The following is a 12,500-nucleotide window of genomic DNA, read 5'->3' as shown; positions in this document are numbered from 1 at the left end:
TAATCAGTGTCGGCGTGCGCTATACCCACGGGTGTCGCGGGTGTGCCATAAGTCATCTTCAAAAAAAATATGTACAACCGCAGCGCCCCACAAGGAGGATTTATCATATCATGGATTGATGGATACACCGTTTCCCCATTGCATCAATTGACAGAATAATTACTCGCGCCGGTTCCCGCTCGTCTTGGAAAGGCCGTGTTATTCCTTATACAGGTTCCCGTGCCTGCGAGTGAAGAGTGGACTTGGGGAGTAAGAGCTTTAATTCACCAATTTTCAGTGCATTTTATTATGACGACGGCATCTTTAACCGATACGAGTTCCTCTCTAACATAACGAACACAAAACATCTTCATACTAACCATTCAAACCATAGCCCTCCTGCCCCTGGGGTCTCAGGGAGCAATATGAGGGTATAATGCATCTGTCACGGGATCAGCGCACACATTGCGTCGGGAGACAGAGACTCCCGTGGCCCAGAGCACGCTGTCCGACTATCTCTCCATAAAAGCATACAATAGCCTGCATGTTCGGGGCATCTTTGGAATCTGGAGGGGCAGATGGATATCGAACCAATGCAAATGTTTGTTGGGAAATAATAATGGCAGAGAATGGTGACCAAAGGGCTGCGAGAGGCTGCAACCCCCCACCCTAATCTGTAGCTTCATTAATATACATTACAAACCAGTAATAAGCAATATAACCATTTACCCCGGAAATGCCACAAACATGTATGTTCAAATGCCTTTTAACCCCTATATGCCACTCTGCCTCCAGAAATGCCTTATACCCCTTATATGCCAGCTTGGCATATAGGGGGGTATAAGGCATTTCTGGAGGCAGAGTGGTATATAGGGGGGGGTATAAGGCATTTCTGGAGGCAGAGTGGCATATAGGGGTTAAAAGGCATATCATGGGGCAGAGTGGCATATAGGAGGGTATAAGGCATATCAGGGAGGTAGAGTGGCGTATAGGAGGGTATAAAGCATATCAGTGACCTGCTCCTCGCATCTTCACTCATCACCTCCTCCCACGCCCGCCCACAGGACTTCTCTCGCGCAGCACCAACCCTCTGGAACTCTCTTCCCTGCGCTGTCCGACTCTCACCAACTCTCTACCCTCCTTCAAACGCTCCCTAAAAACTTTTCTCTTCAGAGCAGCCTCCCACTGACACAAAAATCTAAACTACCCCCCCCCACTTACAACCCTTATCCCCCCCCACACCATGATCATTCACTCCCACGCAGTCCTCACCTCCTGTTTCTCCCCCCTATCCACCTAGAATGTAAGCTCCTGCGGGACACGGGCCGTCGTTACTCTTGTATCTGTACGTCAATCGCTTGTCATTTTGTACTTGTCGTTATGTGTCATTTTTACCTTGTACAGCGCTGCCGAATCTGTTGGCGCTTTATAAAGTATAATAATAATAATAATCAAGGAGGCAGAGTGGCATATAGGGGGTATAAGGCATTTCTGGAGGCAGTGGCATATAGGAGTTAAAAGGCATATCATGGGGCAAAGTGGCATACAGGGGGGTATAAGGCATATCAGGGAGGCAGCATGGCATATGGGGGGGGTGTAAGGCATTTCTGGGGGCAGAGTTGCAAGCCTAGGGGCAGATGTGCATAACTGGGGGGGGCAGGTTGGCAAATAAAAACAAAAAAATATATTTTTCTCAATCATAGCTTTATTAATATTATTATTATTAAATATGAAATAATAGTTTACATGAATTAATAGTTACTAGTAAAACCGTTTTCCCTATAGGAGCGTCTTATATTCAGGTATTCTGTTGTGCCTAAATTTTCAGATTTTCGGGGGGTTGTCTTATAATCGAGTCAACTTAATTCCCATGTCACACCAAATACATACATTCCGTCTCCAGGAATGACTCTGACTTTTAGCTATTACGAAGAGACGGGGTAGGAAGGGTTAAGTGCAGTGGCGGAGACGGGGTAGGAAGGGTTAAGTGCAGTGGCGGACCCGGGGCACGAGGAGATGCCGTGGCGGGCCCGGGGCACGAGGAGATGCCGTGGCGGGCCCGGGGCACGAGGGGATGCCGTGGCGGGCCCGGGGCACGAGGGGATGCCGTGGCGGGCCCGGGGCACGAGGGGATGCCGTGGCGGGCCCGGGGCACGAGGGGATGCCGTGGCGGGCCCGGGGCACGAGGGGATGCCGTGGCGGGCCCCTGGGTATGAGGGGATGAAGTGTATAGTATGGAGGGACTGTGCTTGTACGCTTGGGACACTTGGCAGGTATACCCACACGCTCTGGTGGCGGGCTGAGCGGCTCACCCAGTGGTTAGAGTAGGAACCGCATTATCCACACCTCAGGGGCCCTTACCAGGAACAGCGTGCAACCCGACTAAAGCTTCTCTTACCCCCTTCCAGGGCACTCCGTAACAAAGCAGGGCATCGTCCACCATCAACTCCCGCGCTCCTATCACGTGACTGACGATCAGTTACGTTTCCGGGGTTTTTTGCGCGCGTGCGATGACTCCGCCCTCGCGTAGACGCAGCAGTGCGGGGGGCGGGACCAGTAGGCTTTTCTCGGAGAGCAGGAGTGAACGGTCTCGTGGAAATGGCGTCTTTTTCGGTTTCTATGTGGGGAGCGAAGCCAACTGACCGGCAAAACAACAACAATGTAATGGGGACTGTGCAGGGACCGGGGAGTGTCGGTGTCTGGCTGGGGCCCCGGGGAGTGGCGTGTCAGTGCCTGGCTGGGGCCCCGGGGAGTGGCGTGGCGTGTCAGTGCCTGGCTGGGGCAGTGGGGTGTGGGGTGTGGAATGTCAGTGTCTGAGTGGGTCAGATGGGCGGAGGAACTGGTGGGGGTAACTGGGGCTGAGGTCGGCGTAGTAACAAGGGGTAAATGGGGCACAGGGGGTAGAGGGGTAAGGGCAACTGGTGTACCGGGGCAGGTAGTACCTTGTTTCTTTATGTTTAGGAGCCCCAGGCTCCGATGAGCGGGGAGATTATTGACAGAATATAAGATCTATCAGCACTTACCCTTCCTGCCCGTCTCTACTGTAATGGGGCAGAATTTATGGCTCTTCCCCCGGGTGTTTTCTGTCATTTAACGGTAATGTGTCTGACGCTCCTCTCTTCCCGCAGGAGATCGCAGAAAAATCCATCGCGGACTTCCCAGGTGAGAGTGTGGGGCCCCCACGCCCAGCGCTCTGTATATATAATGTCTGTATAGTGTATATATTATCTTCTGTTTATATAGCGCCAACAATGTACGCAGCGCTTAATACAATCCATATATTCAAGGGGCCCAACCAGACGAGAATTATCAGACTAAGACTATATATACTCAGACACTACCCACCCAGACACTTACCTACCCACCCAGACACTTACACTTACCTACCCACCCAGACACTTACACTTACCTACCCACTCAGACACTTACACTTACCTACCCACCCAGACACTTACACTTACCTACCCACTCAGACACTTAACTACCCACTCAGGCACTTCACTCACCGTGATGCCTCAGCAGGCGCTTGCTGCAGCTCCCGCGGGATTACAGCATGACGCTGTGTGACCCCGCTAGGCCCCGCCTCCTCCAGAAAATTGAAGAGGTCTGTGCAGGGACAGCGCAGTACCGCCGGGTTCCGGTCTTCTGGAGGAATCTCCCCAACCGGCTCTGCTTCCCCACAGTGGGCGGGCTATCCCGGGAAGGTATGCGCTTATGCAACCTCGGCTGCTGCCGGCACTTTCGCCGGCGCTCGGTGATAGACGCCGGCAGCAGCTGAGGTTACCATACAGGAGGATCCAGGTCCCCTGCAGCGATGCGGGGGATCTGGATCTTAGTCTAATAGTCAGACCTCATTTGAGGTCTGATTAGAAGACGACCCCGATTACAAGACGAGGGTTATTTTTCAGAGCATTTGCTCTGAAAAAAACCTCGTCTTATAATCGAGCAAATACGGTATATATGGTGTGTATAATGTATATATCATATCATGTGTAATGCATAAGTCTCCTCTCGCACGTGCCGTTATATATAACCATTTTTAAACTGTAACCGTTTAAAACAGTGTGCGAGTTGAGTTACCCCCCCCCCACCAGGAGCCGGTTCGATGATTTAACTATACATTATACAGGGGGCCAGTCACTGATTTATCTATACATTATACAGGGGGGCCGGCTCGCTGATTTATCTATACATTATACAGGGGGCCAGTCACTGATTTATCTATACATTATACAGGGGGGCCGGCTCGCTGATTTAGCTATACATTATACAGGAGGCCGGTCACTGATTTAGCTATACATTATACAGGGGCCGGCTCGCTGATTTAGCTATACATTATACAGGGGCCGGCTCGCTGATTTAGCTATACATTATACAGGGGGCCGGTCACTGATTTATCTATACACTATACAGGGGGCCGGCCTCCTCCTGGTCTCCGCCGGGGAGAGAACGTGTGAAATCTGCGCTGTGTTCTTGATTACGAGTATCCCTAAACATTATTATCATGTGTTTTGATTTCTAGATCGCTGCTGCTGGGACAGTGACGACGACGATGATGAGCAAAGTATGGATTCCATACAGTTCTGTGCTGTTAACCCTTTCTGTTATCTCTGGTACTTTGGATAACGTTTATAGCCCCGTATGTAGATTTCAGGCCTTCCGTCGTTGTTCGCACCCCGCTTGGTCACCTCGGAGCGGTACAGAAAATGGAAATAGCCATGTTGGTCTAACGAAGCCACATGATTGATGTATCTGTGTGATGTAGGGTAACTTAACTGACGAGGTGCCTTGATTCGATTTGAATGAGAGACCTCTGAGTCTCCAAAACATCTCTTGGCCACTAAAAAAAACTTAAATATGTAGCTGCCAGAGGAGTTAAGCGGGTGCCTTATTGCATGTTTACTGGTGATGGTGACCCCAGAACTGTGCCCAGTGCAGTAGGTGAGGTCTGCCCAGAGATCTGTAACTGCCCCTCGAGCTTTTTTAATCTAATTCCAGAATAACTGACTGCTGCCCCTCCGGAGAAGTGGTAGGCTTTGATTACGGGCGGCTGTGCTGGTTGTGCTTGCGGCGGATACGCTGGTTGTGATTGCGCGTCTGCTTTCCTGGAGGTCCCGGGGGTGTTGGGGCATGCTATCCTGGGGGCGTCGAGGGGGAAGTTTTCCTGGGGGGGATGTTTTCCCGGTGGGGGGGGTTGTCGGGGGATGCTATCCTGGGGGGGGGAGAGTCGGGGGATACTTTAATACTTTACTGTCAGCGTGTACGTCTTGTCCATTTCACTCAGCGACATGTATTGACTTTTTTTCTTCCCCAGATGATGCAGCAACAAGCTCGCTCCTCAATAAACTGATCCATCGCACCCTTGTGGAATCTCCTCACACCGTGGAGGTTTTGCAGAGGGACCCCTCTTCCCCGCTATACTCTGTTAAATCTTTTGAGGAGCTGCGATTGTAAGTAGCGTTGCTGCACTTATGTTTTTATTATTTCTTATACATGTTTCTCTGCCCATGGCGTGCGCCTTTGTGTCTCACTGCCTGGTTAGGCGCGTTTGTGCCGGTTATGACTGGCGTTGTTTGAAAGGTTCCTTGGTGTTACTGTGCATGCGTGCAGTCTACTGATATGACATGAAATGTAGTCACATGCTACAAATAACGAGCGAGTGACCGGCACTCAGTCCAGTCCTGCAAATACGTGCATGTGCTCAACATGAGCCCTTGGTGTTCGGCCGTAAGCCCGCCTGTGAAGAGTCTTGTTACAGTGGGTCTCGCTCAGGCCCGGGAGGAGCCTTACTAAGCCTGGCCCGAGGCTTAATGGCAAAAACATCACACAAAATGGGTTTCAGGCCTCGGCAGACGGGAGTGCTGAGATTCCTGCACCAACGCGTTTCTCAGACCGGGGCACCCTGTAGTGGCACCGATGCCGTCATTGCACGTTACACACAAAAACGGGGACGAAACCGAGAAGTAGATGACATGGATCCGGGCACCAGAAAAGGGGGCACGTCACACCCCCGTTTGGGAAAATAAAACCATAGACATTGGACCTCTAGTCTGGTGAATTTGAAGGTCTTTTTGTTACTTTGAGCAGCTGGAAGGGAGAATACCGCGGGGAATGCAGGGATTCTGGGATAGCTTTGTCCCTTTAGTTGTTTTGGGGGCTATCAAAGAGTAGGTGGCCTTGGTGTCTCCCATTAGCCATGCATTCCCTTGCAGGGGTTGGGTGGCTACCTTTCCCTTCTCTGCCCCAGCCACGGGGATGCCCCGAGCAGCACATAGCCCGCTTCTTGTGTTCCTTGCAACTTTCAAGTTCTGTCAGTTGAGTCTTTCTGCTTTCGTGATTTTCGGGTCCTTCGTCAGGGGTCAGCTCTGGGTTGATGTCCCAGGGTTTTGCGTTAAGATATGGAGGCTTTACTTACCTGCTTCTACTTGCGCATCTCTGGGTATAGAACCCCCTTTTCCCGTAAATAATGCCCTGATCTTGCGGTCTTGTTAGTTATTCCAGGGGCTGAAGCTTCGGTGCACCCTGTAGATGTAATACTAGCGGCCGTGACTTTACCGAGCTGTGGGGTGGAATAACCTTGCGGAGTCTTCTCTGCTGTCACTTTGTGAGCCCTTTAGTAGCTCGTTAAGCAATAAGCTTAATGAAACTATTTGCTGCTGTCATTTATCTCGCACTAGAAAACGTATCACATTCAGGGCAGGAAGGTTTCTCTGTTTTAGGGCTGTCAGTAAATTTTTGATCATTAACTCTTTTCTGTACAGGAAGCCTGAATTACTAAAGGGAATTTATGCCATGGGTTTTAATCGACCATCAAAAATTCAAGAAACCGCTCTGCCGATGATGCTTGCTGATCCGTAAGTAGAGGTTGACGGGGAAAGTGTTCAGGGTATAGAATACAGAAGTACCCCATTAAACCCACTGCCCATATGGTAATAAATGCCCCAGAATAAAACAAAAGGCAGCCATGGATAGGATTACTAATTAGCATCACCATAAAGCATCTGCTTAGGGTGAGGTTTGAGCCGGGAAAGTCACCCAAAATATCACATCGATGGCGGCTCCAGGTCTGCAGATAGAGGAGCTTTGGGGGGGGGGTCTGTTTATACAACTGCGTGCAGCGCTAGGGGGGGGGATCGGTTTATACCACTGCGTGCAGTGAGGGGGGGGGTCGGTTTATTCCACTGCGTGCAGGGGGGCCATCGGTTTATACCACTGCGTGCAGTGCAGGGGGGGGGCCCATCGGTTTATACCACTGCGTGCAACGCCGGGGGGGTGAGGGGGGGGATCGGTTTATACCACTGTGTGCAGCGCCGGTCTGACGTACATCACGTTGCTCATAACAATGCTGATAAATACATTGGGTTCCCTGCAAGACTTCAGCCTGCGCGTTACATGAGAATATGGCTGGAGTGCTCCTTGAATTGAAATGCATCGGTCCTTCGTGATCCGTGTGGCCAGGAAAGCTTTTTGCTGTGAAAACCCCCTGTTTTTCTCACACGTGTTGTTTTTACAGACCCCAGAACTTGATCGCACAGAGCCAGTCGGGGACTGGGAAAACCGCAGCTTTTGTGTTGGCGATGCTCAGCCGCGTGAACGCCGGGAAGAAATACCCCCAGGTGAGTGAGCAGTGGGGGTCCTTAACTGTATAGAGTACATGCCGTACGCCCGTGCGTGACGAATGACCGTTCCCCTCTCGTTTCTCACAGTGCATCTGCCTTAGTCCGACGTTTGAATTGGCCCTGCAGACAGGACATGTCGTAGAGCGAATGGGAAAGTTCTGCGCCGGGGTTCAAGTCGCCTATGCTGTCCGAGGAAACAGGCGTACGAGGACCCTATAGAAAATGTTAATGTGTTGTTTGTATTTGTGGTTATTCACCCAAAATGTGGGGGGATTTCAAAATCTGAGAATGTGCTGAGCTCTACAGCCGGGGCGGCGTTACCCAGCCTTTGCCTCCGTTAATGAAACTGCCTCCCCCGGCCTGCTGGGGGGGGGCATAAATAAAATGAGTTACAGGTTAAGTATTAATTGCCCTTTTCCGGGAAGCCCCAGCGACCGACTTCATTCGGTTATTTCCATCATGCGAATCAGGTGGTCTCGGCTCCGAGGAACAGTTACTATCCGCGTGGTGGTTGGAGTAGATGACGGGAAATGGTCGTTAATAGTTTTTATTAAAATGCATGTTAAATGGTTGTGTTTCAGCAGCTAGAGGCAGCCGCATCGAGGCCCAGATAATAATCGGCACTCCCGGCACGGTCATGGACTGGTGCTTTAAACTCAAGCTCTTCGATGTCGCAGACATTTGTGTCTTGGTGCTGGACGAGGCCGACATCATGATTGGTGTCCAGGGTTATTCGGATCACAGCGTTAGGGTGAAAAGGTAAGAACTGCGGCACCGCATATCCCTCAATCGGGGCGCTGTAACTATGTGTAGCGGCGTTAAACCGGAAGCCAAGTGCTTGTGTGTAATGGCAAGTACATATGTGCGACGGTGCGTGTGTGGGGGGGGGGGTGTCGAGTGGCCGATTTCCCCCCCTGGCTGGAAGGTGCCAACCCTCCCCTGGTAGAGTGGATAATGTGGGGTAGGTGGTGAGGAATAAGAGGACTATAATAACCTAACTGCGTGGCTGGAATTATCGGCGTCCGGAAGTCTCTTGTGCTGTTCGGCGGGTCTTTGTTGTTTTTGCAATAAGTTAGCTGTGAGTATTTTTTAAATTGCATTCTGGATTCCGACCCACAATGACCCAGAAGGGTCACAGAAGCTGCCGATGGTTCTGTTCTGGAATAAAGCTTTCGAGATGTCACTGATGTCTCTTCGATTAGTGACGCTCTGCATTGCACGTTTTCTCTCCGCAGAGCGATGCCCTCAGAATGTCAGATGCTCCTTTTTTCCGCTACTTTTGAGGACTCAGTATGGTGCTTTGCAGAGCGTATCGTCCCTGACTCCAACATCATCAAACTGAAGAAAGAAGAGCTGACGCTAGATAATATCCAGCAGTTCTACGATGCTTGTGAAAGCAAGGAACAAAAATATTGCGCACTTACTAACATCTATGGGGCGATCACGATTGCACAGGCCATCATCTTCTGCCAGGTACAGCCGACTATGTCAGGTTGGGAAATCATGGTATGGTAATTACCCCCCAGCACTGCGTACGGTAATTACCCCCGGCGCATATAGTAAACACACACCCCTGATGCTGCATTTAATAATCAAACCCCCTCACCACTGTGTACAGTAATGAAATGCCCCCCACCCTCTGGCACTGCGTAATATATCCCTCGCCCAGGACTGTGTACGGGAATAAATCATCGTATTATGCGGCAAAAATGACAATTCCTTAAAAAAAGTAAACAGTGTAATTGTACCCTTATAGCTGGACATGGGTTTATTCGCCTGGTCGAAGAGTTCAAATTAGTATTTGCTTATCCTTATACAAAAAAAAAGCCACTGAAGTCTCCTACTTACATTTCTACTAAATTCAGAAAACGAGGTTAATGTTAAATATCCAACTTCAACCCAAAAGGATTCACTAACGGAAAACGCTTTAGGGGGCTTTATTGCTATTGACCTCTGAGGTTGTGACTGTTCCTGATAATGTGGCGCCAAGCAGCTCTTTGATGTAGAGATGAAGTAAAAGTGGATTAAATGACATTAAAATAATAGGGTCTCTGGCTATAACTTACGTTTTTACGTAATAAAATGATGGAATCAAGCCTTTTCTATGTTCATTCTCATCAGAGGATGCCATTCCCGGGATTCTCTGCTGCATTTCTCCGTAGCTGTTCCTGGTAACAGGTTGACAGATTTACATCGTCCTCTTTGTGGACGGACACCGTGGGACTCTGCGCATGCAGCCTCACCGGGAAGGGCTGGCATTTCGTTGCTATTATTGTTGTTCTTCTTAGAGGTTCTCTGAAGGTCTGAAGTTGTCTTCGTGCTTCTGCTGCCTGTTTCTCACAGCACCAGGCAGCATCATTTTTTTTGTGGTGTCAAGAGCCAGGCGTTTGTTTTTTGTCTCATCAATGAGTCCATCGTTTTGTGCCGTCATTATTGGGCGTATTGCATCTTCAGTTCAGGGTCATTCTGTTCTTCCGTGCATTTGCCCTCCATGTTTTTACAAAGATTATGGTGGTAGTGGCTGACTTTAGGCACAAGTCCAGCCTCAAGTTTGTTCCGTATCTGATTGACTGGCTCCCGGTTGTTCAGTCGGAGTAAGTTCTACAGGGTGTTGGTTGAATTAATGGTCGAATTCTCCTCAGAAAGAGTTTTCCTTTATTTAGATCATGCGCAGAATCGAGACGAGGCACACAACACACAAAAGTCGAAGCGTTGTCTGATTACATGTTTGGATTACATGGTTTATATAACCTCTTATTTACTTCTAATAGCAGGCTTCATTCTGATTGGTTACTTTTCAAGCAGGTTACACCTCTTTAAGCTGCATAATTAAGAATGGCCTAGACTTGACCCTTTGCACATATATATAGAGATAGGTATAAATTATATAAAGAGAGAACAGAGTAGATGTGTTGGCGGGAACTTGTGCATATATCAGACTAGGCACAGGGTTTTGTCAATCCTGTTCTGAGGTAAATCTGAATAACTAATAGTTCATAAGTTTGAAAAAAAGACCTAAGTCCATCAAGTTCAACCCTTCTACCTAACCTTCCTATTCTTGATCCAAAAGAAGGTAAAAAAAAAAAACCCTAATTAAGCTACTTCCAATTCTGCCATCAGGGGAAAAAAAATCCTTCTTGACTCCAAGAAGCACTTGGATTTCTCCTTGGATCAAGAAGCTCTAAAATATTACTGTTCTATTTATATCCCTGCATGTCATGCCTTTTAACCCCTTGACTGCTAATGATGGCATGGTGCCGTCGCTAGCAGTCCCAGTCAGGTGCTAACGATGGCACCATGCCGTCGCTAGCACTCTCCTCCACATATACCGCCTCACCTTTCCAATGGTATAATGCTTGTGAAAAAAGAATAAAAAATTAAGTTAAAAACAAAATGTACAAAAAGTAAAAAAAATGATTTGGGGGTCACTAAAGGCAGATAAATAAAGATCAAAATTGCCTAGAGACCCCCAAATTAAATTATTTAAACATAAAGTAGTTTAACTTTAAAAAAAAAAAAAAAAGTTTAAGTATTCTAGCTAAATGATCACTGTGGTAGCCAATGTTATCACGGTGATCATATAGCTATGAAAAGTCACATTCCCTTTTTAAAAATGGCCGATACTAAATTTTAACCCCATGATCCCTTTGAGAGTAACCATCTCATCCCTGCAGCGCCTTGCATTTTTACTGCAAAACTTATTTTTGCTGTTAGTGATTTTTTTTTTTTTTTTTTTCTCCCTGTACCATCATTTCTTTGGGATTGTAAGGGGAAAGTATGGTGTGTGTGCTTCTGTGAGTGAATGTATGGTGTGTGCTTCTGTGAGTGAATGGAGATATGAAAGGTGTGTGAATGATCAGTAATTAGGGTTGAAGCCTTGACGTGGCATCACTGCTCACGTAAGAAGTTAAATTATGACACAAAAAGTACATTTGCAAAAACAACACCCCTTGGCGCATCAAATGAGGGGCTGCATGTATTCGTAGCACAAGACTGGAGTGCGCAAGACACAAATGAACTTGGCGCTATGGTTAGAAAAAACATATTTTCTAGCCAAAGCGACATATTCCATCATTATTTGTGCACTCGGCTTTTGTCCTAGAAATACATGTAGCCCCTCATTTGAAGCGCCAAGGGGTGTAGTTTCTTGCACCAGGGTGGGAAATAGCTTAGCAGCCAAGGGGTTAAAAAAAATATATCCAGGACATATATTAAGGACAGAGCTCATTTTTTTTTCTTTGTACCCTGTGGGACCGAGGCTGTTTTAACCCTTTTGCGGCGCTCGTGTTCAGCTGTAATTTTCTCCTCACCCATTTAGTGTACCCACATAAGTTTTATATTGTTTTTTTTTTCAGGACAAGATGGGCTTTCTTCAAATACCATTATTTTGATCGTATCTTATTTACTATAAAAAAATAAATAAAAAAAACATGGTGAAAATTGAAAAAAAAAACAAATTTTATGACTTATTTGAAAAATCTTTTACTCACCTAAAAAAGCAAGTAAAAAAACTAGCTAAATAGATTCTACTACTTGTCCTGAGTTTAGAAATACCCAATGTTTGCTGTTTTTTGTAAGTTATAGGGCAATAAGTACAAGCAGCGTTTTATGATTTCCAAACCTTTTTTAACAAATCCAGTCAGTCTGCCTCCATCTCCTCTTTGGAATATCTTTGAAGCTGGTTAACTCAATTTAACCCATTCAAACCATATGTTTTTGAAAACTAGACACCCCAGGGTATTCCAAATGCTGTTATTTTAACCCTTTCCATGCAACAGTTATACAACCACACGTTGTCAAACTTTGTAATAGTAATTTGTTTTATTTATTTTTTTTCACACAAATTGTACTTTAGTTATAGATATGCAGGTTCTGGTATATGCCACTGTCAAACAACACCCC

At 47.5% G+C, this 12,500-nt stretch overlaps 1 protein-coding gene across 1 annotated transcript in view; it reads left to right on the top strand.

Annotated features, from left to right (window-relative positions):
- Positions 1-5,293: 5,293 nt before the first annotated feature.
- The window catches only part of LOC128467458 (ATP-dependent RNA helicase DDX25-like), a 12,844-nt gene continuing 5,637 nt past the window's right edge, over positions 5,294-12,500 (top strand). The window contains exons 1-6 of the mRNA XM_053449112.1: positions 5,294-5,429; positions 6,741-6,833; positions 7,493-7,595; positions 7,686-7,800; positions 8,180-8,357; positions 8,834-9,071. Coding sequence (XP_053305087.1) covers positions 6,772-6,833; positions 7,493-7,595; positions 7,686-7,800; positions 8,180-8,357; positions 8,834-9,071 — 696 coding nt within the window. The 5' untranslated portion in view covers positions 5,294-5,429; positions 6,741-6,771. The remainder of the gene's footprint in view (positions 5,430-6,740; positions 6,834-7,492; positions 7,596-7,685; positions 7,801-8,179; positions 8,358-8,833; positions 9,072-12,500) is intronic.

The sequence above is a fragment of the Spea bombifrons genome, chromosome 1, assembly GCF_027358695.1.
Source record: "Spea bombifrons isolate aSpeBom1 chromosome 1, aSpeBom1.2.pri, whole genome shotgun sequence".
Classification (NCBI taxonomy): Eukaryota; Metazoa; Chordata; class Amphibia; order Anura; family Pelobatidae; genus Spea; species Spea bombifrons.
The sequence above is the reverse complement of the archived record's forward strand: the minus strand, read 5'-3'. Positions and strand labels throughout refer to the sequence as shown.